Here is a 16,761-nt window from a genome sequence, read left to right on the forward strand (position 1 = left end):
AAATAACATTCCCTTTACACATGTCGCATTTAATAATTTTCAAATACTAACGTCTCCACCAAACGTCGTCCTTTGTTTTTTTAATTTTCACCGAACGCCACCACCTCGAGGGCCTCTGAAAAAACGTTTTTTTTGATTCAGTGACAAAACCAAATGGCGCGTTGAAATCCTTTGATAATTTTTATTTAGTGGCAGCGTCTTTATTTCACCCTCTTCATCCGTTGCCAGAACGCTTTCGCAACACAATTAAAACAAGTGTCGTGCCATAAAAACAACCCCATCGGAAACATTAATCTGACGCGGTTGATTAAAAAAAATGTACGTAATAAATACGTACGAACCAATCCACGACTCGACGTTTGCTCGTCAAGAGTGGTGGCGTAACGAGTGTAATAGCCGGTCCTGGAATATTTATTAAGCGGGCACTATTTCAGTTTGTTTTATTTGCTCGTGACTAGTCCGGCAACGATCCTGTAATTATAGAGCAGCACATTCACGCACGGCAACCGCACAAGATTAATTGTTTTATAAGTGCACCTTGCTAATCCCATCTGCATTTCGTATCAATCACTCGGACGTGCTCGATTCGCGAAGACCTAAATCAAAACGGCATTTGCCGTCGGCCGGTACGCACCCATCAAAAAAACAATAGTTCCAATCTTGGCCGAATGCGTTTTAGATTGGCTCCAGCTTCCCAAAGGATCGGCTGATCTGATGCGGGATCGACGTGACGCAGGATCGAGAATTAATAACTAGATCGGGGAATTGGTTAAAAGTTTTGCGGGGACGGAGAAACCCCCTTGCTTTGTCTGGAATTCTACCGCCGTCGCGATAAACACGTGTATTGCTCTGGTAAATAGGTTTTTATGGATGGGGGCGGCGGCGGAGGGGCCGCCACCCCACGATCGGAAACCGATATCAAAAAAATGCTTACATGAAAACTATTTTAACTGGTATTGGGGAGACGGGGTCCCGTGTCTCGGGAGGAATGACAATTCGGAACTTATCATTGGAAAATAGAAAAATGCCCCCGGATGGGGAATTGGCGGCGGCAAGGTCACCAATGATTGATTCCCGTTCGCATACATTTTTAATCGCGCTTTATGGATTATTTGGGGGAGGATTGACGAAAATCTTGCCCTTCACGATTTGATAGGTGCCGCTGTCTGGAGAGGGTTGCAGATTTCTCGGTTTATCGCCGAATAAAACCGGCCAATAATATTTTACGTGACCGACAACGGACGCCCCCATTAAAAATTTAACTCCCGATGGACGTCCAGAATCCTGAACGTTAATTTTTTTCCGGAACCACAACATTTTCCTCATTGTTTGACGCATATCGTTCGACAGAAGACACATGAATCCAGCTCAAATTTCAAGGAAAATGAAAAAGATTTAGCAAAAATGGTGGAGGCGCCGGGATTTCTTCCACGAAAATTGCCTAGCTCTCGGTAACCTTTCGAGATAGAATAAAGCTAAAAACAGTATTCGATAGATTTGATAGTGAAGACACAAAGAAGCATAACTCAATCTCTAGTCGCAGATGAGAAATGCACCGATATGTATTTTGTAAAAATGGTGGATGCGCCGGGATATTTTTTCCACTTCAGAAAGGGATATATCTCGGTAACCCCTCGACCTACAACAAAGTTAAAAACAGCATTGGCGAGATTTAATTGTGGTCAATCGAAGGTAAAAAGAAGCATAGCTCAATCTCCAGTAGTAGCTTAGAAATGATCCAAAATTTATTTTGAAAAATGGTGGATGCGCCGGGATTTAAAAAACTTAATGAAGCGATATCTCAGTAACTAATTGAACTAGATCAAAGTGAAAAACTACGTTTCCAGTCTGTTTCTGGTACCATCTGCGAAAACAAAAAATACGCGTTTTGCAAAAATCATAAATATTTTACTCGGTCGAAACGGACGTCCAAGAACCTCGCACGAATTTCGTTTTTGGGGCGGGTCCCGAGAAAAATTGCTAATAGCCGAGATTTATCCGGTTTGGCTTGAAGAATAATCGTTTACAGGATAATCCCGGGACGCACGAAAATATTTTTAGGGTGTCGTAAAATAAAATTTTGGTGGTGGTGGTGGTGGAGTCGGATCGTTAGACGAAACTGCCCCCTCTTTTGATGGGGTCGTCGGTGGTGATCCAGAAATCAAATTTCCAACAGAAATTTCTGCGTTTCGAGTAATTACACTATTTTACGAGGTAAAGCAATGCGCTCGTCGACAATAGCAGTAAAACGTAACATTTCCGACCGCATTCAACCAAATTGGTTTCACAAGTTATTTATCTAGTTTAATAATGCTGATAATGCCTGCTAAATAATTAAAACAGTTGATTAACGTTGTAATAACACCGAATCCCGGGGGTTTCAAGAAAGTATCTTTTAAATTATTCCTAATCCAATTATCCTCATAACAAGGGCTGTTGCTGTCCGTCTAGACGGACTCGCTTGCATTTCTCGCAAGAACCGGGGGTGCCCACAAGGTGGGACTCCCCCGATTCCGTGTTATAAATAGGCGTACACGCGGGGGTAAAAGTGACACTGCATCACATAACTCATAATCAAGGGGCGCATATAATCCCGGGGGCGCGCAAGAACCGCCCGTTTCCATGTCGGTAAGGTAGTAAACTGGCGTGTTCATCATGCATTATGACCTGCACGGAGGGAACAAGTTACGCTAGTGCGTAAGATGTGTAATAATCTAAGCTGGTAATCTCCGTGCGGTGGCTTATGGCCAGTAATAACAGACAAATGGGAAGGTAAAATCGCTGTTGCTGCACTAATCGTAAATTTTAAAAATTATATGTATTCCACTCACCTCGCAACTGGACTGGTTGATGTTGCTCAGATTCAGCCGGTAGACCCGATCCCTGCAACAAAAAAAAAAGTATTTGAAAAATTTCCAGTTTGAATAATTGGTATTTGACAATAGAGCTTCATCGAGACAAGTATTGGAAGCATTTCGAGTGATTCTATCTTTTCGAATGTGGCCGGTTTAGTAATCGGATCAGTACTTTGTCCGGCGCTTTATCTATGATGTGCGGATAGCTGGAATGAATTGGCAAAATAAAAATAAATTCCCCGACTACTGTTTGTGAGTGATTAAATTTGAAAAGTTCCATTGGACGTTGGAATCAGTTAATATCCGGAATTCGACAGATTTTGTGTGGGCGGGTGCATCTCAGGGATTCCGCGTGAGCCCTCCGCGATTGTCTTAACGGCGACAAAGGAGCCCCATTGTGCTTCGAATATTAAGAGTCCGATCGCGAAAAAAGCAATTAAAAATAATTGACGCCAGTAAATAATAAGTACAATAGATTTCAAAGGCACGCATTTCTTCGCGATTAATAATGGCTCCATTTCGGAGCAGTCGATGCGTTAACACAAAAGGTCGCAATGCAAATTAAAACAATGTGTAATTCTGTTGAAAATTCAATCGTCACAATGGAATCGGAAAAGTACAGCAGCGGCGGCGGCGGCGGCGGCGCAATTATCTTCCGTCATTCCGTGTTGCCAACTTATTTCGAAGTCGATCCGGGAATTCTGCGTGACAGTACTGGTAACCGGAGGGGTCGTCGTGGGACGCCGAATTATTTCTGTTTTTGAAGATAATGCCATGGACAAGTCCAAATACAATTTCACAGTAATATCGTTACAATTGGCTTTTGTTGGCTTGTCTTAATGGCAGACGTGATTGACATAAAACTGCTACTTTTAGTCCCGGACTGGCGTATCACGGCACGTCTGTCTCTTTGACAGTGATATCTTGTCAGGAGTCGGTCCCGTCATAACGCCGCAAAGGTCTGTGTACATTATTAAACTGTTTATGTCAGCCTGTTCAAACATGCCGTTACGGCGCTCCACTCTCCGTCGATTCACCCCAACAAGGAGATCCTCCGCAATGACTTCTTACAATTTTTTTAATTCGCTCCTTACACCGCACACTTGAGTGGGACGAATCGAATGCACGACTTTATATGAAGCATTAGGCGAAGATGTTTCGTAAAAATGGTGGAGGCGCCGGGAGATTTTTTACCCAGAAGATTGGCAATATCTCTGAAACTCATTGAGCTAGAGCTAATCTAAAAACAATCTTCTGTAGAATTAATTGTGACAAATCGGATGCAACAAACCACAAGATGTTACCTCAAGCACCATCTGAGAAATCTTCGAATATAAGGTTTGCAAAAATGGTGGAGGCGCCAGGATTATTTGTTAAATAAATGTTACCATATTTGCGTTACTTTTTGAGCTAGATTAAATCTCAAAATGATGTTGCATTGACTTCGTGGAGACATTTTGAATGTCATTAAAACTAACGATATCACAGACACCCATCGAGCTTGCGATAAGTCAAATAATAAATAAATCGGACGACTCTACCTCGGCATCGATGGGAAAATTTTTAAATATGTTTTGCAAAAATGGTGGATGCGCCGGAAGATTTTTTCCACAAGATTGACAATATCTCTGAAACTCATTGAGCTACACCCAATCTAAAAACAGTCTTTTGTAGACTTAATTGTGACAAATCGAATTCAATAAATTACAAGATGCTACCTCAAGCACCAACTGAGAAATCGTCGAATACAAGTTTTGCAAAAATGGCGGAGGCGCCAGGTTTATTTTTTAAATAAATGTCACAATATCTCCGTTACTTTCTGAGCCAGATCAAATATAAAAACTGTGCAACAAGTCGAAGACGACTACCTCGGACGTCATTAGAAAAAAATTTAAATATGCTTTGCAGAAATGGTGGAGGCGCCGGGAGTTTTTTTTTTTTTTTTTACTGGTGTTAATTTGTACTGGAGTAAGATTTAGGGCTTCACCTCGCCATTTCGGTATTGTTTGGTGAAGTTGTCGCCGGTGTGTTAAAACTAATACCCTTACAAAAAGTATATAGCCGGGAAAGTCGAATTTATACTTTCAAATGTGCATATCTTATGCAACACATCTGGAGGGAAAACCGCCAAACGTGCTCGAACAGCGAGAAACACGATATCCTTTCGAGTGTGTATGTTTTCGACGCCACGTTCGCCGACAAGGACGAAACACGGTCGGTTCCGGGAAAAACAAGAGAGACGCCACCGGATAAATACAGATATGTAAGTTGTGGCGTTATTTTGCGAAAACCTTTATGATACTCTCGAGTTAACGGTTAATACTGTTCGTTTTATGGTAAGTGTATTGTAATGTTTCCACAAGACGCGGGAGATACTCGCGTCGCTCACGCCACTGGGAATTATTTCATTTACATAATATGGAACGACTGACTTCCTGCAACCGTCTTCTAATGCGACCCAGTCGAATTCGGCACGCGTGAATGGCACAACGTTCACTAATTACCGAACGATAAGCCATCAAGTAATTGCACCCTTAATAATGGAAGGTGCGTACGATGCGGAGGAGTGCGCGCGAGGCCTTAAAAAATTCGCCAAGACCGCATGCAGATTCGCTCGATGAAATCGGCGGAGGCAAAGGTGAAGTATGCGTTCATTTGCACTTTAAGATAATTACAATTAAGGCCATTGCCTTAATGATACGGCACTTTGCGTGTTAATATAATTCGCGGTTTCCAATACTCGTTCCATTAGCATGCGCTTCACGGTCTGCAGATATAACTAGATTAGCATCTCCTTTGTAGAGAGTTGCCGAAGGTACGTATGTAAGTTGGCGATGGTGTGCACAGGCTGGGAAATCGTCTCTTCTCTATACATGTCGCCGTAATGACAGCATCAAGCTACGTGGTATTTCGCGCTAAGCTACCAAAGATTATTCCATTATTGTAATGTGTAATGTCAGTGGAGAAGTAACCGCACGTCTCTAGAAGCATGTCACTAATTCAGAGTTGAGTACTAAGACGCCATTTTGTCTAGGATCGCACACAAAGCCTCAAATCTGTTCGCTCGAAAAATGGGACAAGTTCAAAGAGACTCGAGTTTCGAAACTCAAGTCAAGTTTCTTTACCTTTATCTCCATAAAAAAAAAATGTTGGCAAAAAGTCAATTGCATTTTGTTCGAGACAGATCACAACCTGTATTTAATACAGTTCATTATTAGGAATCGATTGAAGAAAAGCGCACCAGTCTAGCTATTGTATTATGCAAATGAAATGAAACGTAAATGTTTATCAGAAATGGTGGAGGCGCCGGGATATTTGTAAAAACTAAATTTAGCTGCGTCTCAGCAGTTGAGCTGGACCAAATGTAAAAACTGTGCTTCGATTGATTCAATTGTGGTGAAATGAAGGCGAAAAATTGCAGAACTGGATCTAGACTGCCAAATATGTGTTGTTATCAAAATGGTGCAGGTGCCGGAATATTTTTGATACAAAAGGGTCGATATCTCTGTAATCAGTTGGGTTACATCAAAAATAAAAACTGTGTTTTGTAGAGCTATTTGTGGGGAATCGAATGCTAAAAATTGTAAGAGTCTGTTTGTAACACCGGCTGAGAAAAATATCTTTTGAAAAAATGGTGGAGGCGCCAGGATATTTTAATTAAAAGTAGCGACATCTCAGTAACTGACTGAAGCTAAAAGTGTTTGATAGATTTAATTGAGCTGAATCAAGGGCAAAAATCTTCGTAGTTCAATCTCTCACATTAATTGAAAAATCTACAAATATAGGTTTTGCAAAAATGGTGGAGGTGCTGGGGTATAAAACTTACCATATCTTCACTATCGCTTGGGGTAGATCAATTCTAAAAACCGGTTTTTATACATTTGATTATGGCAAATCGAGCGAGTCTACGTTTAATATTCGTTCAGAAAAATGTAACTACATATGTTTTACGAAGATGTTATGGTGGGGGCGCCAAGATACTTTTTCTGTAAAATGCGCTGGTATCAAAGCTGTATCAAAGCCAAAAATAGAACTATTTAATAGCTAGGTTTCGAAATAAAATAAAACCCGAATCTAACAGTATATTACACTATACTTAGTTGAAAAATCGCACTTTGATCACGAATTGTGTATACTATTTTTTCCAACGTCGCTTATGAAAATGAGTCTCAATTTTAAATTTCTTTATAATTATTTTACTCCCCTATTTTTTTAATCTTCCGGATCTGCAGTTTCAATTAATGGAAATAACAGTGTTTTAAATTTTTATATTAATAAGTAGGTAGTAGATTGTTTGTTAATGTAGTAGTAAACACATTTTCTTCACTAGTGAGTTTACTTTTTCCATTTTCCTCACTAGTGATGCAAACGCCTATTTTCCTCACTAAATTGAGTGATCAAAGTATCATTTTCATAAGCGATGTTGGAAAAAGTATTTAAATCAACAAACTTTGTGCCCTCCACATTCCACTCGCAGCCCCCTTCCTCCAGTATTTATTTATTTTCCAAATTCGCACACCGACTCGTGCCACCATCTTCACCGACCTTGGCGGCACGCCGCACTCCGCCGCCTCCTAATTGACCGGAAAATAATGAAACTTTCAAATAACCCACTCGCTCTAAAAACCCATTCTATTCTCGAATTTGTGGGTTTTGTGACGCAGGAGGCCACCGTGGGCGTTGTAAACTTCCGCCGTATTTATAGTTTTCATTCATATCGGCCCGAAGAAAAAACTTCCGACTGACGCTAATCTCGAAAAAAATTCATTGACGGTTTGGTCGTCACTACTCCATATTTCATTCTCCGAACCGATCGATCACACTAGAATATTCTTCGATCTGCCAACGCGGCTATTTCGAGAGAGCCTAGTTTAAAGCGTATAAATAGAAACGGAACTATCCAGTTATGAATAATGAAAAATGGAACACCTACATAATTTTACCGATTAAAAATTAAATCGATGTTTCATGCATAATCCATGTGAAAAATTCTACATTTAGACTTTACGTAAACTGAACGTATCTGTTGTGTTAAATATTTTATTGCGAGGATTTTTCACCCATTCATGCAAACCTAGGATAAATATAGAAGGAGGTGGGATGCTTGGTGCGCTATATTCGGTACGAACACGTCATTTCTATCGATGAAGAGTCGATAGTTTCCACATTTTAATTTTACATGAATCGTGCTTTGTGTTGGAGAACGAGTGGGACGCTCTAAATTAAGACGCGGCGGGACGTTCACACGAGTTAAGAGATTTGAAAAAAAAAAATTGGAGCGTCCTGTTTTATCCAGGATGATCCAGCCGGCGAAGTGGCGAATAATTCAGCGGCAGAGTTGTTTTTGATGTTCGGGAACGTGTTAATTCCCGCGGGTGAGGTAAAGTATCGTCGGATATCAAGAAATGGCACGCATTTACATCTTCCGGCGAGTCCGGCCACTCGCACCACCGTGTAATATATCGCCGTTTGCCTGAATTCGATAAGCGGGCGGCAACCCCCGCTTTCAAAAGACACACTCATGCGGAAATAATGTTTTGAAAATAGCGCGCCGTGTACCGGTTCTTCCGCGCTTTCGAACATCATATCGCTTTCGCTTAGATCTATAAACAACCCCAACGTTTATCAGTTGGCCAAACTCGACTTATTGAATTGTGGGCAGGGCGAATTTTTCGCGAGAATTCTCCGGCGATCGATGAAATCGGACGCGACGTATCAATTAGACAGCGAAGCGAGCGCGCCGAGTGTATAATCGGACGTCGTCTGGATGAGAGCCAGAAAAGAACAAAGAAGCTCGTGATGGTGGTTATGGCCAGTGATTTACTAAATCCGTAATAGAGTAACAACTTTATCCAGTAGTTACTGTAAATAACCGTAATTTACTTGCAGACCGGCCGCATTATACCAGAAAACAGCTGCGTCGTCGCTATTCGACAGAATTTTTCATCAAAATATTTCAAAAGTCTAGTTGCGATTTGAACCGGTGCCAAGAAGGTGGGATCGACGCGATTTATCATAACTTGTCGTGAATTACGGCCGGAGGGGCAACAAAAACTTAATTGCATTCAATTGGGACCCGGTGCATAATTATTATCACATCAAAGAGTCCAATTACTTTGTGAATCGAGCTTCGGAGAAAATCACCACCAAAGCATGTCAGAACAGGGCTGAGGACTCATTATACCACCATAAAACACTTAAAAATAGATTCAATCGCTCATTTTAAATTTTCAAAATCGTGGGTACAGTATTTTCGCAACAATTACTTCGAGAGCTTCAAAAAAAGTACCATACACCGAAGCAACAATTAATTCCGAAACCTAAACTTAGAAAATCTCTTAGAACGCACTCTTAAATTGTCGTTGGTCTATTACAGGCCAGGTGTTATTTCCAGGCTGATGAAAGGAGCTTTTGTTTGATATACAGGGTGATTTATAATAGGTGTAAAAAACTTAAACATCGTGTTCGGGAAGTCATTTTAAGAAAAAAATGTTATATGAATAAAGGTCCTATTTTGTTTATTTACAGAAATACATCAGATTGAAATTTTATTGAAAAACAGAGATTACTTTTATTTAATGAAATTACTGTAAACATTATAAAATTTGGATTAATAAACAAGAAAATCCGTCTTCACGTTTGTAAAAAAAATATTTCATCGAATTAGAGCTCATTAATTAAATTCCAAATTAATCCGGCTCCACCCTTAGCAGATTCACTCGAATTTTGCAAACTGATATTTTGTCTGTTTCGCGCGAATAAAACTTTATCCACTCCTCAACGCTCCTCTAAATCTTTGTGTTCTCCATCGCTCCGTCACTAACGACGGAAACCTGAGTAAAATTTTGAGTTCGATTTGTGCAAACGAGCGACCCAGTTCACACTTGTCGCCTAAATACCGTGATAACGCCGCGAACACGTATCCTAATAAACACGTAATGTGAGGACTGATCAAAAGTAAACATGATTACCTAATGTAAACCGAATGGATTTGTACGAATCCAGGGCCGTAATTAAACGCTCAAGAGCCATTATAGGGGCATCGGGAGGGCTTCGCAACATTTTCCACAACTAATTAGACCGAAACCTGTCCAAGAAAATTTCACATCGACTCCGGATAAATTGGAAACAACGCTGTTGCATTAATCCGGGAACGAATCGATGCGTCGATCAGGAGAGCAAAGGGCTGTTGGAAAAAGCCGACAACGGGGATTATGACGGATTATCATAAGCTCGAGGTTCGCATTGTCGCCGCCCCTGACAGGATTCCGATCTGGACCAGGTTAATTTTTTAAGAGGCGAGACCGACGGAAGGACCGGAAGCGAACGCGCCGGAGCAGATGACACTATCCATAAAAATCTAATCGTATTAAGTCGGGGAAGTTTGCCGGCGCCGCACTACCAAAATGAAAACTACAATCTGGTGGCAGAAATTGGCTGAAATATAGAGATTGCGCGATACCGGCCCTCACTCTGATAGATTAGACGTGTTTACAACTGTGAGACAGTGGATTGTCTCAAGGAGATATAAAATCTTCATTTTAGTTTATCTCCTGCCACGTACGATGCTCCCTCGAAGGCGAACCGTTCAATGCAACCACCACCACTCACTCTGAATGTAAGACGACAATTTATTGCCATTGTATAAAATGGGATTGGCCTTTGGGTGAACTTACAAATGACGTATACTCTACTGTCGTTCCTTTTTAAATTCAAATCGAAAAAAAGAGGAGCGAGATTAGAGTCGAACTCCAAAGTTCCAGTTAAATAATAAATGGTGGGAAGTTGTGACGTCAAGACATCCATCTTTATTCAAAAGCAACAAACAAAAATAAGACACTCTTGTAAAAAAAAAACCCGAACATATGGAATGTGTCTCCAGGCCGGAATAAATGTAGACGGTGAGGAATCACAAAAGCAAACTTTATCGAAAGAACGCGCTTGCACAGGAAAGCATGACAGAAAGATAAATACATCTCCTAAAAGCGTTAAATATATACTAGAGATATTCAGTGCGAGAGACGAATTCATTACTTTTTATGTTATTTATGGATTCATAAAACGGAGAAATAAAGAGTGTACCGTCGTTCCGGGTGACACTCTGTACATTCCGGTCCGACCGAAAAAATTCCTCGTCCTTTCTAGGAATTCCGCTAGAGTGGCTCTATCTCGGCGACGTCATCAATCATCACTTATCGGACGGAAGCCAAAAAGTGCATCATTAGTTTCGTATCAGCGGAGTTAGCGGCGCTGATCGGACATTAGAGCGGGGGATGAGGGCGAAAAGCTCCACATTTCACAATACGCGAGCAATATTCAGAGGAAAAAGCGCCGATAATGAATATTAATACGGCCCCGTCGGAGTTTACAAGTCTGGGATCGGTAATTGATTTATCCGAATGTTGGGCGATGCGACTTCTCGCACCACATTACTTCTTGTAGCGTCGAGATTGTGGAAAAACAAAAATCGCCACCGGAAGGTCAGATTCGTGTTTCCGGTCGATTCGGCAAAGAACGCGTCCCTTGCGGAAACCGAATCGCATTAAAATATGTTCCATGGTCGATTAACGGGGCGAATGTGCCCCCGGAGCTGGTTTCCTACGGGTTTGGGTCCGGGCAGATGCGCTGATTCAACCAGAACAAACTGTCACAAAATTAATAATAGGAATGTTTTTTAAAATATGGGTGTGCAACCAACAATACGGAGCTTTCGTACAGGCGTGCCGGGAATGGTGGTACGGCGTGCCGTACTGTTTACTTACCATAAAATAGTAAAACATTTCTTTTGTGCTTTTTGTAATTAATCTTGTGAGACTTATGAGGATTACAGGTTTGAGTCTAATACAGGGTGTCTCAGCTAAGACTTTCGAGCCTAATAACTCAGTTATTTTCCAGCGGATTTTTGTGCAATTTAAAATGCAGATATTTTAGACGGTGAAGAATAAAATCTCATTAATGCAATCACCCACGTAATTTTTACATGCCTTTTTAAAATGTTGAATGAATTAAAATTTACATAAAAAATTGATCGTCAATAAAAAATGCTGTAGGGAAAAACTCGTCCTTGAAAGACGTCTGGTTTGCAAGAAAAAAGCAAAAAACTGTGTTAAACATGGCTGCAAATGCAAAAACGTAGACGCGTATGAAACCAACGCGCAATTTTGCAAAATTTTGGTCATCCCTTTTCGCAGAAGCGCAGACATATTTGCTAACCTTACAAACTTACAAAGTTAAAGATAACATTTGGACGTATTTATTATGCTGGATGCTTTAATTCTTCCACAAAGGACTAAAACAGGATCGGGATATTTTAGCAAGGTAATTTAGTTCACGTACGCTTCCTGTGTCTTCAAATAAATTGACGACTCTCTTAACCTTATATTTTGTAAAGCCTACATTTGGATAGTGTTCCACGAGAAAACGAACTGTGTCATTGAAGTTCTTACGACACTCTCCATAGGAAATTTTTTTTTCCTTTTTCAACAATATTGAAATTTCTGCCGCTGTAGTCTATTTTTAGAGTATTTTCAATAAATTTTCACAATATGACGTTTCTAATAAAGCGCGCCCAATTTTGACAGACTTTAAAGGGTGTATAAAATGTTGCTTGGCAATTAATCATCAATTGTTTCAAAAGGTAACTGCTCAAATACCTTCAAATTTTACATTACATTTTTAACGACAAAATCTAATCTTTTCGTTGAATCAGACAAGTGATTTACTTAATTGTTTGTGTAGACCCCTATTTTTTAATGTTTAACAATCTAATAATAATCGCACATAATTTTCGATAAAAGAAACGTGTTAAAATTACATTTTGTAACTTGAGATAATTTTATTATTATTAATTGAACCTTCACGATCTAAAATATCTGCATTTTAAATTTAATAAAAAACCGTTGGCAAATAACCGAGATATTAGGCTCGAAAGTCTTAGCTGAGACACCCTGTATAAGAAAATTTTGGAAAACTAGTTCGTTCTTTCAAAATTTCAGAATATGGTCTATTGTACATCAAACAAAAGCTCTGTGCGTTTTAAAATGGCCGGTGATGGTGGTATGGCTTGCCGCTTGTTTTGAAGCACAGTCAAGAAAATATTTAATTTTTTTTATATTGACGAACAAGCCGCCGCCGTTGAGTAATGTAGGTCTGTCACGACTTTAGTTCAATACGGTTGGCAGTACTTCCAATAAAATTTTCGTTACATTTTTAATGGCATAATATTAATAAATACTAAATGTATGGACGCTGTGAATTTAATTTTTTACTGAATTTGATTTAACCGGAAAAATATAATGCTTTACTATTTTACTGTTCAATGACTGACATTTAAATCCCGAAATAATTTAAAATAACGCTAAAATATTAAATTACACATTTATTTGTAAACTAAATTCCTGTTTTTTTTAATTGGTAAAAACGAGAAATTTCTTTCATTCAACATTTAGAGCAAAGCATAGTTAATATTTTTTAGAGCGTCGTAAGTAGTTCTCGTTGTAGCGAATTCTATCATCTCTGTTGACATGACATGAAAAAATTTTCATTAAAAGTTTCCACGTCGAATAATTAACTAACTTCTTCATATTCAATTTCTGATTAGTATTTCAACGTTTCGTGTTGACGGAGAATTGAATCGGCAAACACGAAGCGAGGATTGCATCAGCGGAAAATATGACATGACCGGGACAGCCACCCTGCGGAACACCTGTTCGACTTCGAAATCTGGCAACACTCGATGACCGATTTAGTCGGCAGCGCTCGCTCGAATAAATCCCGAATCCGAAATCCATAAACATGACAAGAGCCCCGTAATGACAGTGCAGGAATTGAATCCGGGAGTTTGTGCGTCGGGAGCGGTTTTTGTCGCTCCCATTTTGTGTGTAGTGTATAAATCATAGCCGGAACGAGACGGTCCGATTTGTTCCAAGACGGGGAGAAATGGGACATATCCGCGATTCCCGTTATTACAGCGGTGGTGGAGTCGTGAGACGATCTCCAGCCGGAAGATTTGGTCAATTTTATCTGGCGGCAGATTTGCCGTCTCGACCAAATAAAACAAAAACCGACACGTCCTGTTTATAGAAAATAATAAAAGTGATTTAAGAAATACGGTCGAGTGATAAAGATGTATATCTGGTGGGTTTTTTAGCTGGGAAACTTTCCGCTACTTAATCCGGCGCAGCAGGAAGGAAAAACAAGCGTTCGAATTTTATTGCGACACACTCGGAAAAACTCCAACCCCGGTCGGCGGTTAACAATATCGGGGGCAATTAATTTGTGGTCCATGATGACATTGCAACAAAGATGTTATCAATCTGCTGTAATCACATGATATTCGGGTAGCCGGATCCCAGATAATGACATAACCCGATCTAATTTAGTCTGCTCGGCTATTACAGTAGACGGTGGTGGTCTGTAGGTCCTATCTAACCGGGCTATCACCATAGTATTAATTACCCCGAGTCCCACTTCATTCACGCTACTTTTGACAAACTAACCGTGATGATGGGTAGAAAGCGTCCCCGACCCTGCTGCATAATGTGCCTTCATCATGATTGATTACTGCAGCTGTAGAAATAATAGGTGGCGCTCTGCTCTATTTGCCTTAATTCGTTTTATCGCAATCATTGTCAATTTACCGCTCGTTTCGGCGTGTACACTTGCAAATTATGATTATTGCGACCAATCGGGCTTTTAAAATTTACCAATTAACTCCCGAATCGTATTTAAACGACAAACAGCCCGTCCGACGAACCCCACCGACTAATTGGACCGACAAATGCCAGCTCCGGCTCTAACGTGAGAAAATGCCGACACTTTTTACAAAAATTCCACCCAGGATGTCACATATTTTACGTACAAAGACATTTAATTTCTCTTTTTTCCCTGAAACGAGCCACAGGTAATGAGGCGTGCTGATCACCTCGGCTCGTTAAGACCAGATCCAAAGAACATTTCTCGAATGTGTAGTCCGGATTCTCGACTTACGCATTTTATTCTCATTTAATTCTACAAGAGATTCTTCTACCGGATGGCGACACCGCAAGATAATAATAACAACGGTTTATTTATCGTTTGCTGCATTGAAAACACTACTTATCGTAGAGGTTAAGCAGCGCTGCCCGGAGTCAACTTTTGGATGGGGGGCCGGGATTTTTTTTTGTGAAAAATCCCCAGGACGTGGCGGTTAATGAGCCGCGGCGACCACCTCGGCTCGTTAAGGTACACAAACCACCCCGGACTTTTACGAGCGTTCCAGGTCCGCTCCGGTTGCACTCCGGAGGCGTCCACGCACCGTCCCATAAATTATATCGCTAATTCGAGTAATGGTCCCGTGTTCCGGTGGCCGGTTCGCCTCCGACGTAATAAAGTAGAAGTTGTCGTGACTGCGAGAGGGTCCACCTGAACTATGCCGACTTGAAAACGAATGGATTCTAATAAGCATAAAATGCTTTAGTTTTGGTGGCGGCGGCTTACCGCACGCTCCGTTGTACCGCCGATGCTAAACCGCTTGTTACCGCGTGTTCACGCACCACGCTCTGCCGAACGCCCTCGCAAGCTTTCCGCCTCGATACTCTCTCACGCAAAATTATGGATGCAGCAGAAAAACGGCCACGTTTAACTAGTAGAACGCCACCCCCGACGCCCGTACGCCAGATGCAACCGGAACAGGTGTTTGGGAAATTCCTGACTCGCAATTAGCCACAAGAGAAAAATTCGTTAACCCCGCGCGGCTCGATTTATCGAATTACAAGTTTGAATCGTCGCGGAGGGGTGTTCACCCCTTGCTTCCGAACGCTGAATCAGTGAAACGCCCGCCACCAGTTCCGTTTAATAAGATTATGTACCAAGAATAAAGACTGATTTTCTGCAGTGTCATACATTACAAGAAAACTGCTTTAATCTATTGTGTGGGTGCTACAACTTCGTTACAATCCCTCTCGTATGTGTGTGTCAATATGAGATAATGAATGCCTTGCACGCTGCGTCGTCACTCTTTAATCCTTTAATCAATTAGGAAAATTGTGACGACTTGATTTCGCATTTGTTCCGTGATCACTGATGTTAATAATCGCTAATTCTACATCTAGGTGGTCCTGGGGGTTCGACTCTACCAAACTTTGTAACTTGCAGTGACAGTGTGGCGGGAACTAATGTCCTCGAGAGAACGTCTCCGCTTAGGCAATAACACACTTAATTGATGGATATGAGCAGATAAGCTATGCGAGTTCTAGACCAAACTCTCGTGTAGTTTCTTATGGAGGTTCGACGTGCAATTCAAGGTCATTCGGTTAATTGTACACGTACGAAGAAAATACACGGGATATGTAGAGAATGCGACTGCCAAGCAATTACTTTTTCTAATTATCTTCACACAAGGACCAAGAGTACTCTTGAAGAATTGCAATATTCTGCAATATAAGAATGTAACGCAATATTGCCACGGTTGGTAATAAAGTCTTGACGAGCCGTCTTCAGATAATGACTCTTATTTGGTTAGCAAGCGTTACATTAACATGGTGTATTAGTTTTTTCCTCACGTCTCCACGGCGCCCTCCCCCAGGCTGCGATACCGTATATAGGGTTACCAATTACAGTCTTGGTGGCTAACACAATTAGCGTCATTATGTCCTGCGAGGCAACCCCAAGACAAACGCATCTAACGATTCACGTGAAAAGAACCAGCTCCCGACAGTTTGCTGCAGTGTACAAAGAACCAGTTCAACTGGTGAAACCGGTTTTGGAAGAAACCGGTTTTTCTACTGTTTGGCGGTAGGTTTCGTATTGAGTTTGGGGGTGTCGCTGCGGGGGCGTGATCCCCTCCTAATTCGTGCCGAAACCGCAAGCTAAATTTGCAACGGAGCGAAAGCTCCACCACGCCGAACTGCGAAAGCAAAACTTGGCC

At 41.0% G+C, this 16,761-nt stretch overlaps 1 protein-coding gene across 3 annotated transcripts in view; it reads right to left on the reverse strand.

Annotated features, from left to right (window-relative positions):
* Sema2a (Semaphorin 2a) overlaps window positions 1–16,761 on the reverse strand; it is a 281,547-nt gene that overhangs the window by 31,271 nt on the left and 233,515 nt on the right. For all 3 annotated transcript variants that reach the window (XM_069054101.1, XM_069054100.1, XM_069054099.1), the window contains one exon: window positions 2,832–2,883. In XM_069054101.1, coding sequence (XP_068910202.1) covers window positions 2,832–2,883 — 52 coding nt within the window. The remainder of the gene's footprint in view (window positions 1–2,831; window positions 2,884–16,761) is intronic.

The sequence above is a fragment of the Tenebrio molitor genome, chromosome 7, assembly GCF_963966145.1.
Source record: "Tenebrio molitor chromosome 7, icTenMoli1.1, whole genome shotgun sequence".
NCBI classification, from domain to species: Eukaryota; Metazoa; Arthropoda; class Insecta; order Coleoptera; family Tenebrionidae; genus Tenebrio; species Tenebrio molitor.